This window comes from Palaemon carinicauda, chromosome 14 (genome assembly GCF_036898095.1).
Source record: "Palaemon carinicauda isolate YSFRI2023 chromosome 14, ASM3689809v2, whole genome shotgun sequence".
In the NCBI taxonomy this organism is placed as follows: Eukaryota; Metazoa; Arthropoda; class Malacostraca; order Decapoda; family Palaemonidae; genus Palaemon; species Palaemon carinicauda.
Window position 1 is genome coordinate 44,177,984 of NC_090738.1, and position 25,084 is coordinate 44,203,067.

At 42.1% G+C, this 25,084-nt stretch overlaps 1 protein-coding gene across 2 annotated transcripts in view; it reads left to right on the forward strand.

The window, feature by feature from the left end:
• LOC137653559 (PCNA-interacting partner-like) overlaps positions 1-25,084 on the forward strand; it is an 80,879-nt gene that overhangs the window by 47,205 nt on the left and 8,590 nt on the right. The window contains exons 7-11 of one of the 2 annotated variants that reach the window (XM_068387058.1): positions 5,636-5,790; positions 6,550-6,766; positions 8,594-8,736; positions 20,534-20,647; positions 23,346-23,520. In XM_068387058.1, coding sequence (XP_068243159.1) covers positions 5,636-5,790; positions 6,550-6,766; positions 8,594-8,736; positions 20,534-20,647; positions 23,346-23,520 — 804 coding nt within the window. The remainder of the gene's footprint in view (positions 1-5,635; positions 5,791-6,549; positions 6,767-8,593; positions 8,737-20,533; positions 20,648-23,345; positions 23,521-25,084) is intronic. The other variant, XM_068387059.1, reaches the window with a different exon arrangement.

Consider the following 25,084-nt stretch of genomic DNA (forward strand, 5'->3'; position numbering starts at 1 on the left):
GTACTGTATAATTTATATTTGTAAGGTAACATATTTTGTAAATGCTTTTACTGTAAATACTGTATGTACTGTATCATTATTTATCACTATCATCATGCGCGTTAAATGCCTTGTTTGTTCTGAGCGTGGTTGTTTACTGAGCGTACACGCCGTCGTTCCAGGCGGCGTCATAAAGAAAAAGATTTCATTTGGAAGTCCTAAGAAAAATACGTAAACTAAAACATTGGTAATAAAAAAATCAACATACAGTACTGTATAATCAATATAATCGATGCAAAAACTAACCTATACATATATGTGTACACTAAATGAGTTTGTTTCTTCATTATGATCAGAGATGAACGTAAACAAAACATTGGTTGCCATTTTTTATCGTGCTTTTTAGGTGTTTAGGAAACACATGATATAAAATCGCCTTTAATATTTGTGCCTGTTTTAGTTTAGGGTGCTGTAGTACATGCATTAAGTGTTCTGTACATTAAAGGGTGGTTTGTTAACAGTACTACGTACAAGGGAAGGTTTTAAAAGTCCGAATATACATGTTAAATAAATAGGTAAATATGCTGTCACTACTTCGCGGATTTTCACCTATCGCGCCCGCGTCTGGAACCTATCTACCGCGATAAACGAGGGTTCACTGTACAGTGTTGCGTCCGAGGGTTCGTCTGTTCGTGCCTGTCGTTCACCTAGTCCGGGACCTCTTGCAAGCTCCCAAGCCCAGGGGAGAAGTAATGTCGAACGACTTATGGGTTCGAGAGGCCTTGATCAACGAACAGACGTTTCCCTCTATGGTATCGGGTGTATCTTACCAAGATCTCCCCTACCATAAGACGAGAGAGACGTTTTTTCTCCTCGTCATCCGAAGGCTTTTCGCATAAGAAACCTGTCACAAGGTTTCGAAGCCCTTAAGCGAAAGTCAGTCCTTTCAGGACAGGTCCAATGTCCTGGTTACAGCCATTAGGACAGCTCTGACCCTATGCAGTCATCGGATAACTGCTCGCCGCCTAACAAAAGCGTAACACAGACTCCGAAAGTCTTTTTTTGTAGGCAAAGTGTTGCGGTCACAGACGTTACCCTCGTCTATTACCACAACCTTTTCCGTTGATCCTTAAGGGGTTGTATGGCAAAACATGCAGTATATGCTTGCCTCCCTTATGGAAGACTATTCTGCCGATTAGTCCGTTGAGTCTAGCCGTTTATCTCATCGATATCCTGGCTTTCAGCCAACCTAACGTTCCTTTGTGCTTACTGTTGACGTTGGCGTAGCTTAGTCACGTCAATCAGGTTGTTTAGAACCACACTCGATGCGGTCTCGTGTGGTTTTTCAGCCGCATTTGGACGTTAGGCCACTGGCTGATGCTCCTGTTGACGTTCTAGACGTTCACTAACAATCGGAGTTGACTTGTTTTGACGCTGTGCGTCAACCTCCGCATTCTAGAGTTGTTTTGACTGCTCAGTCTAGGCAGTCAAAGCAGTCTCGAGTGGACGCTGAACGTCCTCACGCACCTGTTGTGGTTGACAGTTCAGTTGTTGACAGTTCACAGACTGTCAAGCAGTTACATGACGTTGCGTTCTGGTCCGCTACTAATGCACCAGTGAGAGACTCTGCTTTTATCGGACAAGGTTCCTGTAGATGAGGAAGTTGCTGTTCTCCCTCCTACTGATATTCCCTTGAGGACTCTGTCAGATGGAGAGGAGCCTTAAGCTGCTTAGCCTCCTATGGACTTTAATTAAATCATGATGATTTTTTTAAGGATCTTCGTCCGGATCTTGTAACTGCTGCTCCTCGTTCGCCTAAACGTCAGAACTTACACTAGGCCTAGCTACTTCGAAGCCGTTGTTTTTAAGCTAGTGCTCTCTCGCTCTCCTAGAGAGCGTTACGTTGGCTAGGCGACTGGTTTTTCACCAGGAGGAGTTTGGGGGATACAGCCTTTGCTTTCCCTTCTTTTAAACTGGTTTATAGAGCGAGAGTCTGATATGACACGAGAGAAGTTCTCGGCTTGGGAGTTCATGCCTCTGCCCAGATAGACTTCTCAATTCTGGTAGACTCTCCCTGGCGCCTAGCCAGGAGACGCTCCAAGTTGTTTACAGGTCAACTTCTCAGCTGTTGTCGAGCCTTTGAAGTTTTGCTGTACTATTATGTCACGCATAACAAGGCTTTCAGGGATGGTAAACGGTTCCGCCTCAGTCGCTAACCCCGTCTGTTGCCACACCTGCTCCCGTAGACCCTAAATGGGCTTTGCTGCAAGACATGCAGTCCAAGCTTGCGTCCTTGATAGAGGACTTAAATGCGGAGAAGAATCTTCTGGCCAACAACCTTCCAACCGGTCGGTTGTGCGCCCTGTTGACGCTGAGGTAACCTACTCGCGTCTGCCAGTTGAGGTGGTTCCTCCACCGATGCGACCCAGTGTGGGTTGCCAGCCGCACGTTGACGTTAAGCGACGCTCGGAGGTGGTTGTTGACGTTCAGGACGTTCAACAACCAGCAGAGGTGACTTGTTGTGACGCAGTGCGTCAACCTCAGCAACCCGGTAGGGTGTTGACTGCACAACCCAGACGGTCTAGACAGTTTCGGGTTGACGCTGTGCTTCCTCGCGCACCCATGGTTGTTGACAGTTCACAGACTGTGCAGCAGTTCCATGATACTGCGTCCGGCTCCGTCACGCATCCACCAGTGCGACCGGATTCAGCGAGTCAGACGTTGCCCACTCCGTTGCCGTTTCCTCATCAGTTTTGGATGAGGAACCCTCTGATGAGGACGTTGCTGAACAAGACGATCAGCCCCCAGCCCTGCTATCCATCCAGAAGATGCTGAAGAAGGAACGCTGCTCAGTCAGGCTGTGGATGAGTCTGGTAGGGACGCTGTCATCCGTGGTTCAATTTGTGTCACTAGGAAGACTACACCTCCGTCCTCTTCTATACCATCTAGCTTTTCACTGGAAAAAGGACAAGACGCTAGAAGCGGTCTCGATCCCGGTTTCCGAAAAGATAAAGTCTTGTCTGACTTGGTGAAAGGACTATATCAACCTAAGAGAGGGTCTTCCCCTGACTGTTCAGACTCCCAACCACGTTCTCTTCTCGGACGCATCGGACGTAGGCTGGGGTGCGACATTAGACGGTCGGGAATGCTCGGGAATATGGAACTCGAGTCAAAGGACAATACATTTCAACTGCAAGGAGCTACTGGCAGTACGTCTGGCCTGGAAAAGCTTCAGGTCTCTCCTTCAAGGCAAAGTGGTGGAGGTGAACTCGGACAACACCACGGCTTTGGCGTACATCTCCAAGCAAGGAGGGACCTACTCTCTGACGTTGTACGAGATCGCAAGGGACCTCCTCACCTGGTCAAAAGGTCTAGACATATCACTAGTAACGAGGTTCATCCAAGGCAACTTGAATGTCATGGCAGATTGTCTCAGTCGGAAGGGACAAATAATTCCAACATAATGGACCCTCCACAAGGATGTATGCAAGAGACTTTGAGCCACCTGGGGCCAGCCAACCATAGATCTCTTCGCAACCTCGATGACCAAGAGGCTCCCAATATTTTGCTCACCAATCCCGGACCCAGCAGCAGTTCATATAGATGCCTTTCTCCTAGATTGGTCACATCTAGATCTATATGCATTCCCTCCGTTCAAGATTGTCAACAAGGTACTGCAGAAGTTCGCCTCTCACGAAGGGACAAGGTTGACGCTAGTTGCTTCCCTCTGGCCCGCGAGAGAATGGTTCACCGAGGTACTTCGATGGCTAGTAGACGTTCCCAGAACACTTCCCCTAAGGGTGGACCTTCTACGTCAGCCACACGTAAAGAAGGTACACCAAGGCCTCCACGCTCTTCGTCTGACTGCCTTCAGACTATCGAAAGACTCTCGAGAGCTAGAGGCTTTTCGAAGGAGGCAGCCAGAGCGATTGCTAGAGCAAGGAGAACATCCACCCTTAGAGTCTACCAATCGTAGTGGGAAATCTTCCGAAACTGGTGCAAGTCAGTATCCGTATCCTCGACCAGTACCTCTGTAACTTAAATAGCTGACTTCCTCTTATATCTGAGGAAAGAACGATCTCTTTCAGCTCCCACTATCAAGGGTTACAGAAGCATGTTGGCATCAGTCTTCCGTCACAGAGGCTTAGATCTTTCCAACAATAAAGATCTACAGGACCTCCTTAAGTCTTTTGAGACCACGAAGGAGCGTCGTTTGGTTACACCTGGTTGGAATTTAGACGTGGTACTAAGATTCCTTATGTCAGACAGGTTCGAACCGCTACAATCAGCCTCCCTGAAAGATCTCACCTTAAAGACTCTTTTCCTGGTATGCTTAGCCACAGCTAAAAGAGTCAGTGAGATTCATGCCTTCAGCAAGAACATCGGATTCTCATCCGAAACGGCTACATGTTCTACAACTTGGTTTTCTAGCCAAAAACGAGCTGCCTTCTCGGCCTTGGCCAATATCGTTCGATATTCCAAACTTATCGTATGGTTGGAAATGAACTAGAAAGAGTCTTATGCCCTGTAAGAGCTCTTAAGTTCTATTCAAAACGAACTAAACCTTTACGAGGCCCGTCTGAAGCTTTATGGTGTTCAGTTAAGAAACCATCTTTGCCTATGTCAAAGAATGCTTTATCCTATTTTATCAGACTGTTAATACGAGAAGCTCATTCCCATCTGAATGAGGAAGACCAAGCTTTGCTGAAGGTAAGGACACACGAAGTTAGAGCTGTCGCAACTTCCGTGGCCTTTAAACAAAATAGATCTCTGCAATGGATAATCGACGCAACCTATTGGAAAAGCAAGTCAGTGTTCGCGTCTTTTTATCTTAAGAATGTCCAGTCTCTTTACGAGAACTGCTACACTCTGGGACCATTCGTAGCAACGAGTGCAGTAGTGGGTGAGGGCTCAACCACTACAATTCCCTAATTCCATAACCTTTTTAATCTTTCTCTTGAAATGTTTTATTATTGTTTTTGGGTTGTCCGGAAGGCTAAGAAGCCTTTCGCATCCTACTTGATTTGGCGGGTGGTCAAAGTCATTTCTTGAGAAGCGCCTAGATTAGAGGTTTTGATGAGGTCCTGTTGTATGGGTTGCAAGGGTCGCTCAGCTTCCTAAGAGGATCGCGAGGCTCCGTAAGGAAGACGTACTTAAAAAGGCAGAGTAATTGTTCAAGTCGACTTCCTTACCAGGTACTTATTTATTTTAAGTTTGTTATTTTGATAACTTCTAAAATAAAAAAAAAAATCCTTAGCTCATAATAATGTAAACATTTATTGCTGGTCTCTACCCACCCCCCTGGGTCTGAATCAGCTTATATAATCACCGGCTAAGTTAAATATTGAAAAATGTTATTTTAATAATAAAATAAATTTTTGAATATACTTACCCGGTGATTATATATTAAAGGACCCTCCCTTCCTCCCCAATAGAGACGCAGTGGACCGAGGAGAAAATTGAGTTCTTTGTTTACATTGAGTACTGAGTACCTGCACGACAGATGGCGCTGTTGAAGTACACCCCCTACCTGCATAGCGATCGCTGGCGGATTTTTAACGTAGAGTTTTCTGTCGAGCAACAGAGTTGCAGCTTATATAATCACCGGGTAAGTATATTCAAAAATTTATTTTATTATAAAAATAACATATTACAGACCATTTTGTCATTCATCATGCGCCTACGCCTGGGTGGGAAGGGTTATCAAGCTGACCCAGACTGTCCCGTGTTATGTCATTCGAAACCTTTGGGAGAATTTGTTGATTCTATTATGAAACTCCAGACTATTGTTGAAGAAGAGCCTAATCCAAGGTAAGTTTGATTAGTAAGTTATTAATTTTTTTATCCTGGCTAAAATGTACTTTACATTACTTTAATGTGGGTTGTGCTTCATTCCATATAATTTTATTCTCCTTAATTCTTACCTAGACATTCATATACTATATCCCACATCCACTTTGTTCAGGCCACTATTATTCCCTTTTGTATTGATAATTGAGGTGGCAAAGTTTTCTCGACTTATTAGTTTGCTGGCTACCCGAAGGAATTTATTCTTACAAATGAAAATAAATAGAAGCAGGACAGCAGGAAGCGTAGAGACTAAAGGAGTGGCTAAAATAAGACAAAACAAATTAACCAAGAGCCAACGGGATCATGTAAATAATATTTAACTTTGCCTTGTATGATGAGCTTTTTGGAGTGTGGTTCTAGTTGGCAACTCCTGGAGTAAGGTAAAGGTAAACAGGTGCTATATATAGATAGATAAGCATACAGGGAGAAAAGGAGGAAGGCTAAAATGACGATGGCAGGGGTATAGAAGATTTTCAAGTTCTGTTACCAAATACAGTCCTTTTATTTTTCTTGTACAAATTGTTTGATATGGTGTACTGTATTGTTTATACCTTTATTCCAGGTTTGGTTGACTTGATATATGTATGTTGACAATAAAAATTTTTACAGAATGACTCCTTTGGTAATGACTAGCTTTATTGGAGCATTTTTTTTTTCTTTTTTCCTTTTTTTTTATCAGAAAAGTTTTATATTCAGTAATGGTTTGAATACTTTTTTCAGGAAAGGAGCTGTTAAAGTTTTGTCTCTGATCAAGAACGGCTTGTTAAGAATAAGAGGTCGTGCATTGAAGGCTGCTTGCATTGAAAAAGTGTGGGAAATCCTATACGCAGCATTTTGCAGACTTACTCAAGACCCAGATGATGATGGTGAATCCAAGGGTTTGGGTGATAAGCCTAAGATTCAGCAGACAACTGGTGCATTAAGGCCATGTCTAAAGGTTGGTAATAAGATTACTCATTGTACATTCCAGTCAAGTTGAATATGCATTGCATGAAAATTGTCTTTGTGCTTTAGGTGACCATAGCTATGTTTTGAAGTTTTCGTGAAGGAATTGCCCGTATATGATTATACAGTATTATGGTAAGTAAAACATTCTTTTATTATTATTATTATTACTAGCCAAGCTACAACCCTAGTTGGAAAAGCAAGATGCTGTAAGCCTAAGTGCTCCAACCGGGAAAAATAGCCCAATTAGGAATGGAAATAAGGAAATAAATAATTGACGAGAAAAAATTAATAAATCATTCTAAAAACAGTAACAACATCAAAATATATATGTCATATATAAACTATAAAAAGACTTATGTCAGCCTGTTCATCATAAAAACACTTCCTGCAACTTTGAACTTTTGAAGTTTTACTGATTCAATTACCCAATTAGGAAGATCATTTCACAACTTGGTCACAGCTGGAATAAAAATTCTAGAATACTGTGTAGTATTGAGCCTCTTGATGAAGGCCTGACTATTAGAATTAACTGCCTGCCTAGTATTACGAACAGGATAAAATTGTCCAGGGAGATCTGAATGTAAAGGATGGTCAGAGTTATGAAAAATCTTATGCAAAATGCATAATGAACTAATTGAACGACGGTGCCAAAGATTAATATCTAGATCAGGAATAAGAAATTTAATAGACAGTAAGTTTCTGTCCAACAAATTAAGATGAGAATCAGCAGTTGAAGACCAGACAGGAGAACAATACTTGAAACAAGGTAGAATGAAAGAATTAAAACACTAGAAAATATGGAGGGTCTATTATAGATAAGAACATATAAAACTGTCTATTATAGATAAGAACATATAAAACTGTCATTATCACCTAATCCTTACTTATGAAATCTATGTTGATATATTTTTTTATCATGAAATGCTGAAATTATTTCAATTATAAGGGAACTTAAATAAGAAATACACGAAGGTAGCTGGCTACATTTAATGTGGACCTTTTGTGTTCCTTATCCATGCAAATGAATTCAAACTGTGAATTGTTATCTCTTTTTTTTTTTTTTTTTTTTAAGTTTTCCATGAAATTCATAGGGTTTAATTTTACATGCCTTGTTAATATGACAACTCTCTTTCCATCATGAATTAAGTGCTTTCATACTTATTAGATGAAAATTCTTGTATTTTTAGGGATTCTTGAATATCTAGTTTCTTTGAAGGAATTTATGGAAATAACCAATGCCGTAAGATTAGGCTTTTATTGTACATCTGATAGTGATGTAGTTACATGTACAGCAGGAAGTTGTATTTAGTGAAGTAGACTGTATAATGACCTTACTTAGAGTAAAACCTGAAAGATAAAAAATAGAGAGGAGGGAAAAGTCCATTCCCAAGAGAAGAGAGATCTGCATTTTGAAATGTATAAATTGTCATTATAATGGCCATGGAAAGTAAAAGCATGTAGAGATTTCCAAAGTTCATTAGTAAAGAAAAATAAATTTAGGGAATGATCCATATAAAAGTTGCTGATTTCCATGGAAAAAATGGGATAAGTGGTGACCAGACATATAAGAGACAGTCTGAGAGGAGGAGTGTATTTCTTCCTCAAGTAAGCAAAATCAAATAGCAAGACAATGTGTTGGTTTATTTTCCCCTGAACCCTGTAACAACAATCAAACAAAAGTTACAAATATCTCATGTCTTCCGTTGTGGCAGACATGGTTACATGTAGAATTATTATTTTTTTTTTTTTTTTTGTTAATACCTTGTTTTGTTCTCTAGAGTGCATTAGATTTATTTCAGTGATATTTTTTTTTTAGCTACTTATTGCATTATGTGATGAAGCCAGCAGCCGAGGAGCTGAGGAAGTTGAATCTCTCGGTGAAAACTTCTTGACTCAGTGCGCCAGTTCAAAGAAAACAACTACACCCATTAGAATACCAACAGTTTTGTCACTCTTCAGGTAGGTGAAATGAACTCTGATGATTGCTGTGATTAGTAATTCTAAAGTTTTTATTTTCATGTGCACTTATGAAATTTAGTTACCACTTAAGATAATTGCAATTGCATAACCAACTTTATTCCAAATTGTTCATAAAATTAACAAACCTTCTGTTATTTATATATGGATATATCTTTTGGCAAAGCTGGAAGGTAGCCAATTAGACTTTTGGTGTGAGGTGGCAACCCTACCCGGAGCCTGGGTAGGGGGTGGCTAGTGGTACCAGCCACCTGTATATATACTCACGAAGTGTTGAGTTAGTCACTTTTTCTATTTGGCTTGTAGAGAGTGGAAGTCGTCTCCTCCCCTCTTCCTCAAGGTTGCTATGGACATTGACGAACAGTATTGTTTTGTGCTCATTTTACGCTTACTTTCTCTTTTTCACGTGTGATTGTGCTTGGTTGACGATCATGCAAACGTGCCCTGGTTACGAAGATCGTTCTTACGGGACTTTCATGTCGTCGGTAGATACCGACCCACATTCTTTGTGTCCGACATGTAGAAGGCGTCATTGCGAGCAGGACTCGCCTTATGATGAGTGCAGGGAGTGGTCTACCTCCCATTGGAAGAAGTTTGGGGGACGCAGGAAGAAAGCTAAGTGTGCGATTGCTCTCTCTTGAGTCTAAATCGGAGACAAAATGATTGCAAGTTTCCTCTTCTTAGCACTCTTTTACACCTCTCTCCAAAGCTCTTTTTCAACTGTCCTCCTCTGCAGAAGGACTGAGTAGGAACGCAGTTCCTTTTAACGCCTGGGTGATCTAACGGACTTGGGGGAGTTGTTGCTTCCTCTAGAGAAACAACTTCTCCTGCCACTGAGAGGCCCTTCTATATTTCATATTTGTTCCGTAACTGGAATACAAAGCTACTAGGGGTATTACTTTCGGCAAAGCTGAAATGACAAGCCATTAAAATTTAGCGAAGGTTAACTACCCATACCACTAGTTAGCGGGGGTACGGGAGTAGCTTGATACCGCTCCCACTCGCACACCAGTGATTTAGCTCACATTGTGACTATGTGCACCTGCCCTGGACTCTTTGACCATGTGCACCTGCCCTGGACTCTATGGCCGGCCCTGCGGAACCTTCATGTCAGCCATGGAAACCGATCGCCACACCCTTTGTCCCGCTTGCAGAGGTCAACGGTGTGATAATGGTAATCAGTGTATCAAGTGTCAGGAGTGGTCTGCCACCTAGTGGAAGAGATTTGGGCGATGTCGGAAGAAGAAGTCTAAGTGGGACATTTCTCCATCGAAGGTTCCTTTGAAGGGGAAAAAACCCAAGACCTCTTCTTCCATCCCCCGACCTTCCTCCGAAGCTCCTACTCGTTTGACCTCTTCCGAGAAACCGTCGAGTAGTATCGTAGACCCTTTTATTTGTGGCCAACCCTTGTCCTCAAGAGATGGTGAAACTGCTCCCCTTCTCCCCCCAGGTGAGGCCTTGGCTATGTCTTCTGTTTTGCAGGTGTTGTCGTCCTTGGGGCTTCCGTGTCCGTCCTCCAAGGACTCCTTGCTGCAGCTCATCCTTCATTCTGCAAGTGTGCAGTCGTCGTCGTTGTCGACTTCGGAGGTGGATCCTCTTGCGCTCGTCGACGTCGTGGTGTCAGAGGCGTCTTCTGCCGATGCCCCTGCCCCTCCAGACTCTCCAGCTGTTGCTGCTGCCTTATTTTCCCCTGTTCCTGATCATCCTTCAAGGGGAAACCTAGTCCTACATCTTTCTCTCCTGTGATTGTTTCTCCCCCTTGGGGGAGTTCTCTTATAGAGACTCCTCTTCGGAGAACTGCTGCTCATTGTCAGCTTGCTGATTCAACGGCCTCTAGAGAGTGTCTCATTCAGAGAGCTCGCCCTCCGCTTCGCCTTGGAGGTCGTCCTTCACCATCAGTGAAAAGACGCCTCTTCGGCTCTTCAGCCTCGTCATCGCAGCTGTCCCCCGCAGAGGAATCTCCACTTCAATTGTCTCCTGTCCCTCTACCTTTGCCTGTTCCTGGACCTTCTCCCAATGACGCTGCTGCTAGTCCTCGGTCTTCGGTCCTGGACTCTTCTGTAGATCATTCGCGATCTCCATCTGTGGATGTTCGCCCTTCCAAAGTGCACATTCCTGTTCCTTTTTGCCCTACCAGCTGACCTGTCATCACCATTCCTGTCTCCGGTACAGCCTCCGGATGCTCTGCGCACCAATGCTCTCCAGCTCGCCAGCGCTCGCCAAAATCTAGTCAGTGCCAGCCTACTCCTTCACGCTTTACAGAGCGCCCATGCGCTCCTGCACGCCAGCACTCCACTGCGCATTAGGGCTCTCCAATGCCAAAGCTTTTACCAGCTTTTCAGCAACCTCCAGCTCGCCAGCGCCCACCTGCGCTCCTGCATTCTCCAGTAGCTGTTCTACAGCAACCTCCTGCGCGCCAGCACTCCTGCTCACCCGTGCTCTCCTTTGCATTCTAAGGAGACTGCGTAACACCCTACGTAGCATATTACTGCGCGCCAACGCTCTCCTGTGCGCCCGCGCCTTACTGCGCTCCAACGCTCTCCTGTGCGCCTGCACCTTACTGCGCACTTGCGATCGCCAATGAGCCAGTACTCGCCAATGTGGCAGCTCTCACCTGCGCAGTGGTCATAACCAGGAAAATCGTATCGCCTCGTTCCCCTCCCGCAAACACTTTTAAACGCGACCGCCAGGAAAAGGGGAACGGGCCTCCACAGAAGGGTTCAGGATCCCTAAGCTGCCCTCCTCTAAGGCGGACCCACCTAGAGCAAAGACTCCTTGCAGGGAACCTTCGGTCCCTTTCACTTCAGGGCATCTGTCTGACAGTGCGTCAGTCAGTAGCTGTGGTTCAGTGCTATGGTCAGAGTAGTGGTACAAGCCTTCAAACCTGCTCTGTCTGGCTGGTCTTCGGAGAATCTTGAAGCTCCAGCAGACCTTCTGCAAGGAACCACGGCTTCTTCTTTTCCCCTGAAGAGGAAGAGAGGAGTCTCAGACGCGGTCACTTCTCTGAGAGTAAAGCTGACTCCGGTTAGTCCATCAAGGCCCGCTCCTCCTGCATCTTCCACTGGATGCTCTCCTACCTGACTTCTGCCAAGGGAGTTGCGTGAGGAAAGGATTTCCTCCCTTCCACCTTTGGAGGAAGTTCCCCTCGCACTGAGAGTTCTCCACCACCGATGGAAGGTAGGAGGGATACAACATCTCGGCCTTTGACGGTGGAGTACTACCTCCTTCCTCTGAAGGAATTCAAGGACTCCAAGACTCTTCTGAAATTCATTTCAAGGACTTCTAAGTCTACAGAGACAGCCAGTCACTCGAGGGATGTCTGCGACCCACCCCGAGAAGAGCTCTCAAGTATGAAAGAAGGAGACTTCGCTGCAAGTCCAACATTGGAAGGAGAGCAGAAAGAGTTGGAACATTCATTCTGGGAGGTTCCGACTCTCATAAGGGCTCTCAATGGGTTTACCGACCCAGAGATACCCCCACAAGAGGGCGAAGACATGGTCCTAGACCTTGAGTATATATATAGGTAGCTGGTACCACTAGCCACCCTCTACCCTGGCTCTGGGTCGGGTTGCCACCTCACACCAAAAGTCTAATTGGCTACCTTCCAGCTTTGCCAATAGGTATATCCATATACAGGTAGTCCACGTATAGCGACGGTAATTCGTTCCAGAAACTCTGTCGATAAACGAATTTGTTGTTAAGTAAATCTCAAGATTGTTAAAACGTAGGTTAGGCCATTTCGTCATCATTCGGCAATATGGTATCTCTTAATTTTTTCCTCTTTTATACATTAAAGCCTTATTTGCTGTTTTGGTAGTGTATTAAAGTCTTATTTAATATTTTAGTCATAAATTTCAAGATTTTAAAAACCTAGGTTAGGCTAGATTATTGGAACTGAATGGACCTAGCCATTTCATCATCATTCGACAATACGTACGGTAGTGCACTACCATGCGTACAGTTCATGTTTAAAGCTTCATATAGTATTAAATTTTTAGTTCAATATTAAGCATTCATATTTACTAGACATTATTGTGTTTGTGTTTTATTAAAGCACTTTTATATCTTCTTTTTCAATTTCTTGAGCATATCAATAATCAACAAATACTTTTAATTTACTTTCGGTTGGCATCAGCTGATCTCAAGGTCATGCTGCCATATTACAATAATGCACACTCATAGTACGAATAACCCTGATTTATAAAATTTTCTTAACCTTCGACATCTCTTCATAATGAATATTACATCAACGCCAATATATAGGGTATCACATTTTCCATACAGTTCGTTTATAGACCTTATAATTATTAGTTATTTAGGAATACGCACCCCCCCCCCCGTCTCTCTCTCTCTCTCTCTCTCTCTCTCTCTCTCTCTCTCTCTCTCTCTCTCTCTCTCTCTCTCTCTCTGTATTTTGTTTTTTTAATTCAGTTAAATATTTATATTTCTTTGAAAAATATTAAAAAAATCTTTATATCATTATTCAATGTTTCGATTATGGGAATAGTAACTCATCGGAAGGAAATCCCTTGATTTGCCTCTCGCCTTCCGCCAGAAATTTGACGTCATCAGACTTTTTTTTCTTAAATTTACGGTAAGTTGTACTTATCTCATAACTAATGATACAGACCATTAAAACACTTGATATCGTTACTCAGTGTTTCGATGATGGGAATGCTGTAATAAGATTACTCGGTAACAATGAAAGGAAATCATTGGGTTTGTCAGCTCGCTTCCGCCAGATACATGACGTCACAAGACACGTGACGTAAACTCTACGAAGAATGACTTGCAAATTATGTAAAAATAATTTTCTTTTTTCTTGCAAGAAATGAAAAGGAAATATTAACTTACCAAGCAAAAGTATTTAATTTTTATAATTTAATAGGAAATATACAGTATATTCAAGAAAATATTTGTCCTATTAGTATACTTTCTTTAGATAAATATCGATCTATTATCAGAGATTAAATAAAACTAGCGTACAGTCAAATTTACGCTACGTAGTACTCATGACAACCAATACAGACCCACAAAATACGGTATTATTGTACTGTATTACAGGGTAATGTAACCTAGGGAAAAACTACTTTTTCCTATAGAAAAAGATACCTTTTGTATCGTTACTTAATATTTCGATGATGGGAATACTAATACTAATCGCTAGCCTATTGGAAGGAAATCACTGAATTATCCGTCGTAGCTCCGAGTTGTCGTTAAATGAGGACTACCTGTATAAATAACTCCGGGTTTGTATTAGTTAGGGAAAACTACAAATTGTTTACGAATTTGTCATTTTTCAATATTAAACTTAGCCGGTGATCATATAGCTGTCAGCTCTGCTGCCCGACAGAAAAACCTAAGGACAAAATACGCCAGCGATCGCTATACAGGTGGGGGTGTACATCAACAGCGCCATCTGTCGAGCAGGTACTCAAGTACTCCATGTCAACACAGAATCAATTTTCTCTCTGTCGTGCCACTGGCAAGACCTACTAAATACGCTGTTACTAACTGGATTTGTTTTCACAACTATTTGGTGAAGTACACTATTCCAGTTTTGAGCTTTCGCTATGCAGGGGTTTTATCTTCATTTCAAAACTTGAACTCGTTTTGGATAGATTTAATTATGGTGACAAAGAGAGTATGGACTCTCTTTCACTTTTAAATGGCCGACCCTTCCCTTAGACGGAAGTGTGTTTAGGTTTTTAGTAATTTTGCTTAACACGTTATAGATCTATATATTTTATATCTCTCCGCCTTTGTTAGGCCTCTTCGATTAACTTTCCATTTATTATAAACATATAAAAAGAAATTTTTATGTTTTGTTTATATGCGACCTTTCCTGATAGTAGGCGGTCCTAACTTGGAACCGAAGTTAATCAACGTTGAGCCCGTTATATCGTATTTGACCTTTAAAGAATTTAAAACTTTTTAAATTTAATGTTTTATGAAAGAATTTCTTTGATAGTCTCGTACTGTTTTCAAAGATGAACTAACGTTTAGTTTTTTAGTCTACGCAGTTGTTGACGTTCAGGACGTTCAACATGCGCTCTATCGTTACGATAGAGAGAGAGTGTATCACGGTTTCACTTTGCAGTAAGAGTAAACCAATTCTGGCGTTTCGTTCATTCTTTCTTAGCTTAAATGGTTTAAATTCTAAATTAAAGGAACTTTTTATTTGGAAAACCTTTCAGTTTTTTCCTTTAGCAAATAACATGTTTTGACGATATATAATTGGGCTCTTCTCTCAGGTGCGAAATCAAGAGAGAAAGAGAGAGAGAGATAGAGACGGAGGGAGAGAGAGGAGGAAAAAACGTTTCGTTCAAGCGGGTAACGTTGTTCTCGTTTTACTCTCCTCCCTAGTCGCTGTACGGGGAAGAAGGTAAAACGTTTCTAGGGTTTTATTCTTGTTCCCAGGCTATGTGCGGTGAGAGATTGTAAACGTAGTTTATTTGAACTAGTGTTTAGTCTCTTTCCCAGCCACTGAATTCTTTATCTTTATATATGTTTTCTGTTGCATTATACGACTGTTTTCGCAATTACTACCTTTTAATGAAGGGTAGGATTGCGTGTTTCAGGTAGAAATCAGTAAAAGTTTCGATTTCAGTGAAATAAGTGCAAAACAGAAAATCGAAGTGATAAAGTGATATGCGCAAAGTGTTACAGTGTTGCGTCCGAGGGTTCGTCTGTTCGTGCCTGTCGTTCACCTAGTCCGGGACCTCTTGCAAGCTCCCAAGCCCAGGGGAGAAGTAATGTCGAACGACGTATGGGTTCGTCAGGCCTTGATCAACGAACAGACGTTTTTCCCTCCGTGGTTTCGGGCGTATCTACCCAAGATCGCCCCACCCACACAAAGACGAGAGAGCCCATTTACTTCTCGTCTGCGGAAGAGGTTTCTCGTAAGAAACCATGGACCAAGGTCTCGCAGCTTATTAAGTGCAAGTCGGTCCCTTCCGCGCAAGTCCAACGGCCCAGGTGTAGCCACTGGGTCAGTTCGGACTCGCTGCAGTCTTCCGATGACTGCACACCTCCTAAGAGAGGTAAAGCGGTACCGCAACAGGCAGTAACACCGTCTGTTGCCGCACCTGCGGCTGTAGACCCTAAGTGGTCTTTGCTACAGTCTATGCAGACACAGTTAGCATCTTTTTTGCAGGAGTATCGTGCGGAGAAGGTTGACGCTGCACCCGTTAGCCTACAACCTACAACGGTTGTGCGCCCAGCAGACGCTGTGGCTGCCTGCTCCCACACTCCAGCTGTGAGAGCTCCTCCACCCATGCGCAGTCGACCCTGCCAGACGCATGCTGACGTTCACAGACGCACGGAACCCTCCGTTGACGTGCGTGTGCTACCACAACAACAGGAGGGTGGAGTTAAGCTGCCGTGTTTTGACACGGTGCGTCAGCCTCCGCAACCCACTGTGGTTACCGCCACTCGCCCGCAGCAGACTAGTCAGTCAGGAGTTGAGGCTTCCCCACACAGCTTTGGTTGTTGCCAGCTCACAGACTGTCAAGCAGTTACATGACGTTGCCTTCTGGTCTGCTACTAATGCACCAGTGCTGTATGTCCTCACGCACCTGTTGTGGTTGACAGTTCAGTTTTTGACAGTTCACAGACTGTCAAGCAGTTACATAACGTTGCCTTCTGGTCTGCTGCTAATGCACCAGTGAGACCCTCACTGAGATCACCTAGCTTTTCTCGGACAAGGTTCCTGTAGATGAGAAAGTGCTGTTCTCCCTCCTACTGATATTCCTTTGAGGACTCTGTCATTTGGAGAAGAGCCTTAAGCTGCTTAGCCTCCTATGGACTTTAATTAAATCATGATGATTTTTTAAGGATCTTCGTCCGGATCTTGTAACTGCTGCTCCTCGTTCGCCTCACGTCAGAACTTACACTAGGCCTAGCTACTTCGAAGCCGTTGTTGTTAAGCTAGTGCTCTCTCGCTCTCCTAGAGAGCGTTACGTTGGCTAGGCGACTGGTTTTTGCACCAGGAGGAGTTTTAGGGATACAGCCTTTTGATTTCCCTTCTTTTTAACTGGCTTATAGAGCGAGAGTCTGATAGGACACGAGAGAAGTTCTCGGCTTGGGAGTTCATGCCTCTGCCCAGGTAGACTTCTCAATTCTGGTAGACTCGCCCAGGCGCCTAGCCAGGAGACGCTCCAGTTGTTTACAGGTCAACTTCTCAACTTTTGTCGAGCCTTTGAAGTTTTGCTGTACTATTATGTCACACATAACAAGGCTTCCAGGGATGGTAAATGGTTCCGCTTCAGTCGCTAACCCCGTCTGTTGCCACACCTGCTCCCGTAGATCCTAAATGGGCTTTGCTGCAAGACATGCAGTCCAAGCTTGTGTCATTGATAGAGGACTTAATACGGAGAAGAACCTTCTGGCCAACAACCTTCCTACCGGTTGGTTGTGCGCCCTGTTGACGCTGAGGTATCCTACTCGCGTCTGCCAGTTGAGGTGGTTCCTCCACCGATGCGACCCAGTGTGGGTTGCCAGTCGCACGTTGACATTAAGCGACGCTTGGAGGTGGTTGTTGACGTTCAGTGTGTCACTAGGAAGACGTTCAACAACCAGCAGAGGTGACTTGTTGTGACGCAGTGCGTCAACCTCAGCAACCCGGTAGGGTGTTGACTGCACAACCCAGACAGTCTAGACAGTTTCGGGTTGACGCTGTACTTCCTCGCGTCCCCATGGTTGTTGACAGTTCACAGACTGTGCAGCAGTACCATGATATTGCGTCCGGCTCCGTCACGCATCCACCAGTGCGACCGGATTCAGCGAGTCAGACGTTGCCCACTCCGTTGCCGTTTCCTCATCAGTTTCGGATGAGGAACCCTCTGATGAGGACATAGCTGAACAAGACGATCAACCCCCAGCCCTGCTATCCATCCAGAAGATGCTGAAGAAGGAATACGGCCCTGTCAGGCTGTGGATGAGTCTGGTAGGGACACTGTCATCCGTGGATCAATTTGTGTCACTAGGAAGACTACACCTCCGTCCTCTTCTATACCATCTAGCTTTTCACTGGAAAAAGGACAAGACGCTAGAAGCGGTCTCGATCCCGGTTTCCGGAAAGATAAAGTCTGGCCTGACTTGGTGAAAGGACTGTATCAACCTTAGAGAGGGTTTTCCCCTGACTGTTCAGACTCCCAACCACGTTCTCTTCTCGGACGCATCGGACGTAGGCTGGGGTGCGACATTAGACGGTAGGGAATGCTCGGGATTATGGAACTCGAGTCAAAGGACAATGCATTTCTACTGCAAGAAGCTACTGGCAGTACGTCTGACCTGGAAAAGCTTCAGGTCTCTCCTTCAAGGCAAAGTGGTGGAGGTGAACTCGGACAACACCACGGCTTTGGCGTACATCTCCAAGCAAGGAGGGACCTACTCTCTGACATGGTACGAGATCGCAAGGGACCTCCTCACCTGGTCTAAAGGTCTAGATATTTCACTAGTAACGAGGTTCATCCAAGGCAACTTGAATGTCATGGCAGATTGTCTCAGTCGGAAGGAACAAATAATTCCAACAGAATGAACCCTCCACAAGGATGTATGCAAGAGACTTTGGGCCACCTGGGGCCAGCCAACCATAGATCTCTTCGCAACCTCGATGACCAAGAGGCTCCCAATATTTTGCTCACCAATCCCGGACCCAGCAGCAGTTCATATAGATGCCTTTCTACTAGATTGGTCACATCTAGATCTATATGCATTCCCTCCGTTCAAGATTGTCAACAAGGTACTGCAGAAGTTCGCCTCTCACGAAGGGACAAGGTTGACGCTAGTTGCTTCCCTCTGGCCCGCGAGAAAATGGCTCACCGAGGTACTTCGATGGCTAGTAGACGTTCCCAGAACACTTCCCCTAAGGGTGGACCTTCTACGTCAGCCACGCGTAAAGAAGGTACACCAAGGCCTCCACGCTCTTCGTCTGACTGCCTTCAGACTATCGAAAGACTCTCGAGAGCTAGAGGCTTTTCGAAGGAGGCAACCAGAGCGATTGCTAGAGCAAGGAGAACATCCACCCTTAGAGTCTACCAATCAAAGTGGGAAATCTTCCGAAACTGGTGCAAGTCAGTATCCGTATCCTCGACCAGTACCTCTGTAACTCAAATAGCTGACTTTCTCTTATCTGAGGAAAGAACGATCTCTTTCAGCTCCCACTATCAAGGGTTACAGAAGCATGTTGACATCAGTCTTCCGTCACAGAGGCTTAGATCTTTCCAACAATAAAGATCTACAGGACCTCCTTAAGTCTTTTGAGACCACGAAGGAGCGTCGTTTGGTTACACCTGGTTGGAATTTAGACGTGGTACTAAGATTCCTTATGTCAGACAGGTTCGAACCGCTACAATCAGCCTCCCTGAAAGATCTCACCTTTAAGACTCTTTTCCTGATATGCTTAGCCACAGCTAAAAGAGTCAGTGAGATTCATGCCTTCAGCAAGAACATCGGATTCTCATCCGAAACGGCTACATGTTCTACAACTTGGTTTTCTAGCCAAACACGAGCTGCTTTCTCGGCCTTGACCAATATCGTTCGATATTCCAAACTTATCGTATGGTTGGAAATGAACTAGAAAGAGTCTTATGTCCTGTAAGAGCTCTTAAGTTCTATTTTAAAACCTTTACGAGGCCCGTCTGAAGCTTTATGGTGCTCAGTTAAGAATCCATCTTTGCCTATGTCAAAGAAGGCTTTATCCTATTTTATCAGACTGTTAATACGAGAAGCTCATTCCCATCTGAATGAGGAAGACCAAGCTTTGCTGAAGGTAAGGACACACGAAGTTAGAACTGTCGCAACTTCCGTGGCCTTTAAACAAAATAGATCTCTGCAAAGTATATTCGACGCAACCTATTGGAAAAGCAAATCAGTGTTCGCGTCTTTTTATCTTAAGAATGTCCAGTCTCTTTACGAGAACTGCTACACTCTGGGACCATTCGTAGCAACGAGTGCAGTAGTGGGTGAGGGCTCAACCACTACAATTCCCTAATTCCATAACCTTTTTTAATCTTTCTCTTGAAATGTTTTATTATTGTTTTTGGGTTGTCCGGAAGGCTAAGAAGCCTTTCGCATCCTACTTGATTTGGCGGGTGGTCAAAGTCTTTTCTTGAGAAGCGCCTAGATTAGAGGTTTTGATGAGGTCCTTTAGTATGGGTTGCAACCCTTCATACTTCAGCTCCTAGGAGTCGCTCAGCATCCTATGAGGATCGCGAGGCTCAGTAAGGAAGACGTACTTAAAAAGGCAGAGTAATTGTTCAAGTCGACTTCCTTACCAGGTACTTATTGATTTTATGTTTGTTATTTTGAATAACTGCTAAAATGAAATACAAAATACTTAGCTCATAATAATGTCAACATGTAATGCTGGTCTCTACCCACCCCCCTGGGTGTGAATCAGCTATATGATCACCGGCTAAGTTTAATATTGAAAAATGTTATTTTTATTAGTAAAATAAATTTTTGAATATACTTACCCGGTGATCATAAATTAAAGGACCCTCCCTTCCTCCCCAATAGAGACCCAGTGGGCAGAGGAGAAAATTGGTTCTGTGTTGACATGGAGTACTTGAGTACCTGCTCGACAGATGGCGCTGTTGATGTACACCCCCACCTGTATAGCGATCGCTGGCGTATTTTGTCCTTAGGTTTTTCTGTCGGGCAGCAGAGCTGACAGCTATATGATCACCGGGTAAGTATATTCAAAAATTTATTTTACTAATGAAAATAACATTTTTCTGTGCATGTCAAATTGTAATACTTCTGTATTTTATAGCTCGCCTGTTGGAGGAGATACTGGTTCCAAAGGAGGTGAAGATTGTGATAGTAGCTTGATAATGCGTCTGATGACTTGTAAAGGGCAGACACCAAAAACTTTGAATGCACCAAGGTAGGTTTTTGCTTTTTGTATTCATCATCATCATCAGCCATTACTAGTCCACTGTAGAACAAAGGCCTTGGACATGTTCTTTCCCTTGCATCTGTTTATGGTCTTTCTATGCCAGTCCTCACCCACAATCTTTCTCATTTCATCAATCTATCGTCGTCTTTTCTTTACCCTGCTTCTTTTACAACCCCTAGGGACCCATTTTGTTATTCTTAATGTCCGTATATTATCTAACCTCTTTATATGTCCTGTCTACATCCATTTCTTTTTCTTGCATGTTGTTAGAATATCCTTTACCTTAGTTTTCTCCCATATCCATGTTGCTCTTTTTCTCTCTTTTAGTGTTATTCCCATAATTATTCTTTCTATAGCTCTTTTGAGTGTTGAAATGCTTATGTTGTAAGTTGATAATGGTAGTACCATCTGATAAAGTACATTTATTTTTAGAGAGAGTGGCATTTTACTTTTCATAATTTCATTTTGTTTACCAAAAGCTTTCAATCCCATGCTTATCCTTTTGATTTTGGTCTCATGTCCTGGGGAAACACTGTCTGTCCTATTTATGTACTGTATATTTATTAAAAATCTGTAGAGGTTATTCATAACAATTAGTGTATTTGTTAACTCTGCATTTTCTCTGAACATTATCTCAGTTTTACTCTTATTCATTTTCAGTCCTACCTTTATGCTCTCTCTATTCAGGTCTTCTATCATCCTTTGCAATTCCTCCCATGATTCACTACACAGAACTGTCCTCTGCAAACCTTAAGTTCTTAAGGTATTCCCCATTAATATTAATTCCTACATTTTCTCAATATCAATTTAAAAAAAAAATACTACTAGGCATGCTGTGAATAATTTAGGAGAGCTTTTGGGTCTCCCTGTCTATCTCCTTTCTCAATCAGAATTTTCTCACAATATGTAGTTTTAGGATTGCTATACTTCCTGTATAGATATCTTCCAGTGTTTTAACATAAGATTCATCTATTCTTTGTCTTTGAAGGTCTTTCATTACTGCTGGAGTTTTGATTGAATCAAAAGCTTTCTCATAGTCTATAAATGCCAAACATAGTGGTTTGTCATACTCTGTTTATTTTTTCATTAGTTGATTAATTTCATTACTGCATGGGGCGTTCACAGCATTGATTCTATAAGATTGTGTTTTGTAATGGGGTGGGTCAATACTGTGACTGAAATAACCATTGTGAAGATTATGTTTCCCTTACTGTACCTCTCAGGGAAAAGTATGCTTCCATGGTTCTTAATCAAGTTGACATTATAATTGAAAAAGCATTGGTATTGGAACTGAATAAGGAGAAGTATCAAGTGAATGCCAAGATTTATACTGGAGATGCAAAGATTGTGGGAAAACCTGCAAAGTTTTAAAAAAGTTTTGCCTGGACAAGAACTGAATCTATTTAATACCGACAATGCAATGCCGCATGTCCATAGAATTTTAAAGATAAGGACAAATCAGTCAACTCTAAATAGGTTCCTTGTCAAAACTGAACGTAAGAATGTAAAAAAGATGACCAAGTATCCAGAATGGGTAAACTAAGTGATGTAATTAGTGATAGTGAACACTATTCAAGAGAGAGAACTCCCAGTAAAGTTCTTGTACAGGAGATTTCCCCTCCAAAAGGTAACCCCTCTGGTTCTCCTCGTTCTCCTCTCATCTCTCTCATGCCAGCCATGATTCTCCTCAAAGGTAAAATGAGAGTCGATTTGTAAATATTTCTATTTTTAATTATTCATTTGAATTAATTTCCGATGTTAAGTGTTATAATTTCTTCCTTAAAACCTAACAAACCTTTATAAATGAGTGTATATGTGTATTTATGAATGTGTTGAATGCATCAAGTGAGTCTCTCTCTCTCTCTCTCTCTCTCTCTCTCTCTCTCTCTCTCTCTCTCTCTCATGAGAGAGAGAGAGAGAGAATTACACTCAGGAACTATCAACTTTGCTATCCATGTATCCGAGTCACGCAGTCTTTGAAAGACTGAAGAATACCTTCTTAGTAACTTAAAGAAGTCCTCTCATAAGGCACATGAACAAATTGAGGGTAGATTCTATGACTACTTTTCAGAGCTTGATTTACATGTGAGCTGGGTTGTGAATCCCTTCAAAAGTGAACTGGCTGATTTACTCAAAGAGCCTGAAAAATTTGCAGAAGAGCTCGCTGAACTTCGTTCCAACAGTGTGTTTTAAACAGACATGAAATTCTAGACCAAGGGTGTCCTATCGAAGTTTTTGGATGTCAAAAGCTTATTAAACTGCACATTTGGAAGCAACTAAAATGTTGCTACCTTTTCAACAATCTACCTCTGTAAACAGATTTTTCCTTCTCTGTTAATCTTAGAAACAAAAAGAAAATTGAATGGAACCTGAAAATAGTATCCAAGTTTCATTGCCATAAAATCTCTCTTAATATTGAGCTTGTATCAAAAATGAAACAGTACAATATTTCCAAACCCTGAGGTTACTGGTATGAATAAAATTAACATATTTTGAGAGATCTTTAGTACTGAGTGTATGGAAATAATTATTCCAACTGCAGATTTTGTTTTCCCTCCTTACAAAAGGTGATTATCATTCAAGGTGAACATACAGGAAGATGTTGATTAGATTAAATAATTTATAATGCAGTGATACATTGAAAGCCATGTTTTTTCATGAATAATATGGAATTCTTTTTTCACAGGTTTAAGTCTGGTTGTTCATGGGCTCCAGATGATCTTTCACCTGTGAGTAAAGGTAATACAAGTCTAGACACTACTTTATCCCCAATTTTTGGTCCCACACTAAAAGCTGTTGGCAACTCTAGTAAAAGTAGTCAAAATTGGAGAGAGATTGTAGAAGCTGTAACTCAGGATGAGGTAAGAACTTGAACATTCGGCCCAAGGCTCATAATTTTATCAATAAGATTCATCTTTCCTGATTTAGATTTAATAGATGTTAGTCTTCATTCAAAAGCTACAGCTTATAGCTAATATACTTTGTATCAGCCTAACTACTGATTCCCATGTCCATTTGAAGTACAGAAGATCCCCAACATACAATCATTGAGAGATACAAACAAATCCAACAGAAAATAACAAGATAAAGAATTACTGTAATAAAACAATATTATATTATTGAGTACAGTAAGCAAAACGACATTTGTATTAACCAGATACCCTGCATCCATTTCTATGAAACCTATTTGTTGACTTTAGTAGCTGGAAGTGATAGGCATGGGATTCAGGTTCGGCCTTCCTTAGGCCAAAATTTAACAAAATTTGACTTACAAACAACTTCTTGGAACCAATTAAGTTTGCAAATCGAGGACCATTTGTACAGTGATGTAAAAAACTGGTGTTATATAAAATATGTGATGAAAAACTTGGTTGACCATATTTGAATGTGTGAAAGCTATTAACATTTTTATGGCATTTTAATTGTGAAATTTCTGGGTGTATTTGTTAGTGAAAAATTCATTATTTCCAGACTGGAAAGTTTGTTTCTCATAATAATTTACTTAAATTTTTTACCTTAAGATTTCATTTATTGTTCCTTTTGAGGCAGCCCTGAAAGTCAGATTTCTTATTTAAATTTTATTAACTCAATACTCACCCTATGTTGATTATTTCATTTAATCTTACCCAGTATTCATTGTATTATAAGCTTTAAAATGCAAGATCATTGTGCAGATTATTTAAAAGAAAAGAGAGGGTTTTTTAAAAAAATGGACTTATTTGGTTAGCCATAGTAAAGAATATAAAACACTGTTAATAGGTTTTCTCCTCTATTGCCTTGTCGTGTAAGGGTCGAGATGAATGAGGCGTGGTTTGACGATATTAAGGTACCATATTAAGGTACCTGTAGTTTGGTTTTTGCTTAGTGAGAATTAGGTGATTCATCTTTACTATTAAGTTCTTTCCTAATATTCAGAAGTAGGTCTTTTTACCCATATTACATAAAACACCCTAGCAGTACCAGCTGAACTCGGTTGAGTCCCTTGTTAGGCTGGGAGGAACGTAGAGAGTAGAGGTCCCCTTTTTTTGTTTTTGTTTCTTTGTTGATGTCGGCTACCCCCCAAATTGGGGGTAGGACCTTGGTATATGTATGTATGTACATAAGAGTTGTATGGTATCCTCCGCCAAAGTTGAGAAATAACAAGACTCGTCCCTTTGTATAATACATTGTATTTACTTTACCGAAAGGTATTGTGTTGGGGCATAAGTTGCATTGTGTTTCTTCATTAAAGTTAATTTAGATCATGAGTAGTCAAATTTATTCTATAAAAATGTAAGTGGTATTAACTTGGAACACTGATTTTCATGGTCTTTTGTTGGTCTCCCTCTAGAATTTATATTTTTATACTCAAATTCCATACTGTAACAATAATGGTAGCAACATTTGCCATGGTATCAGCTCTTATTCCTTGTTTCTTCTTTATAG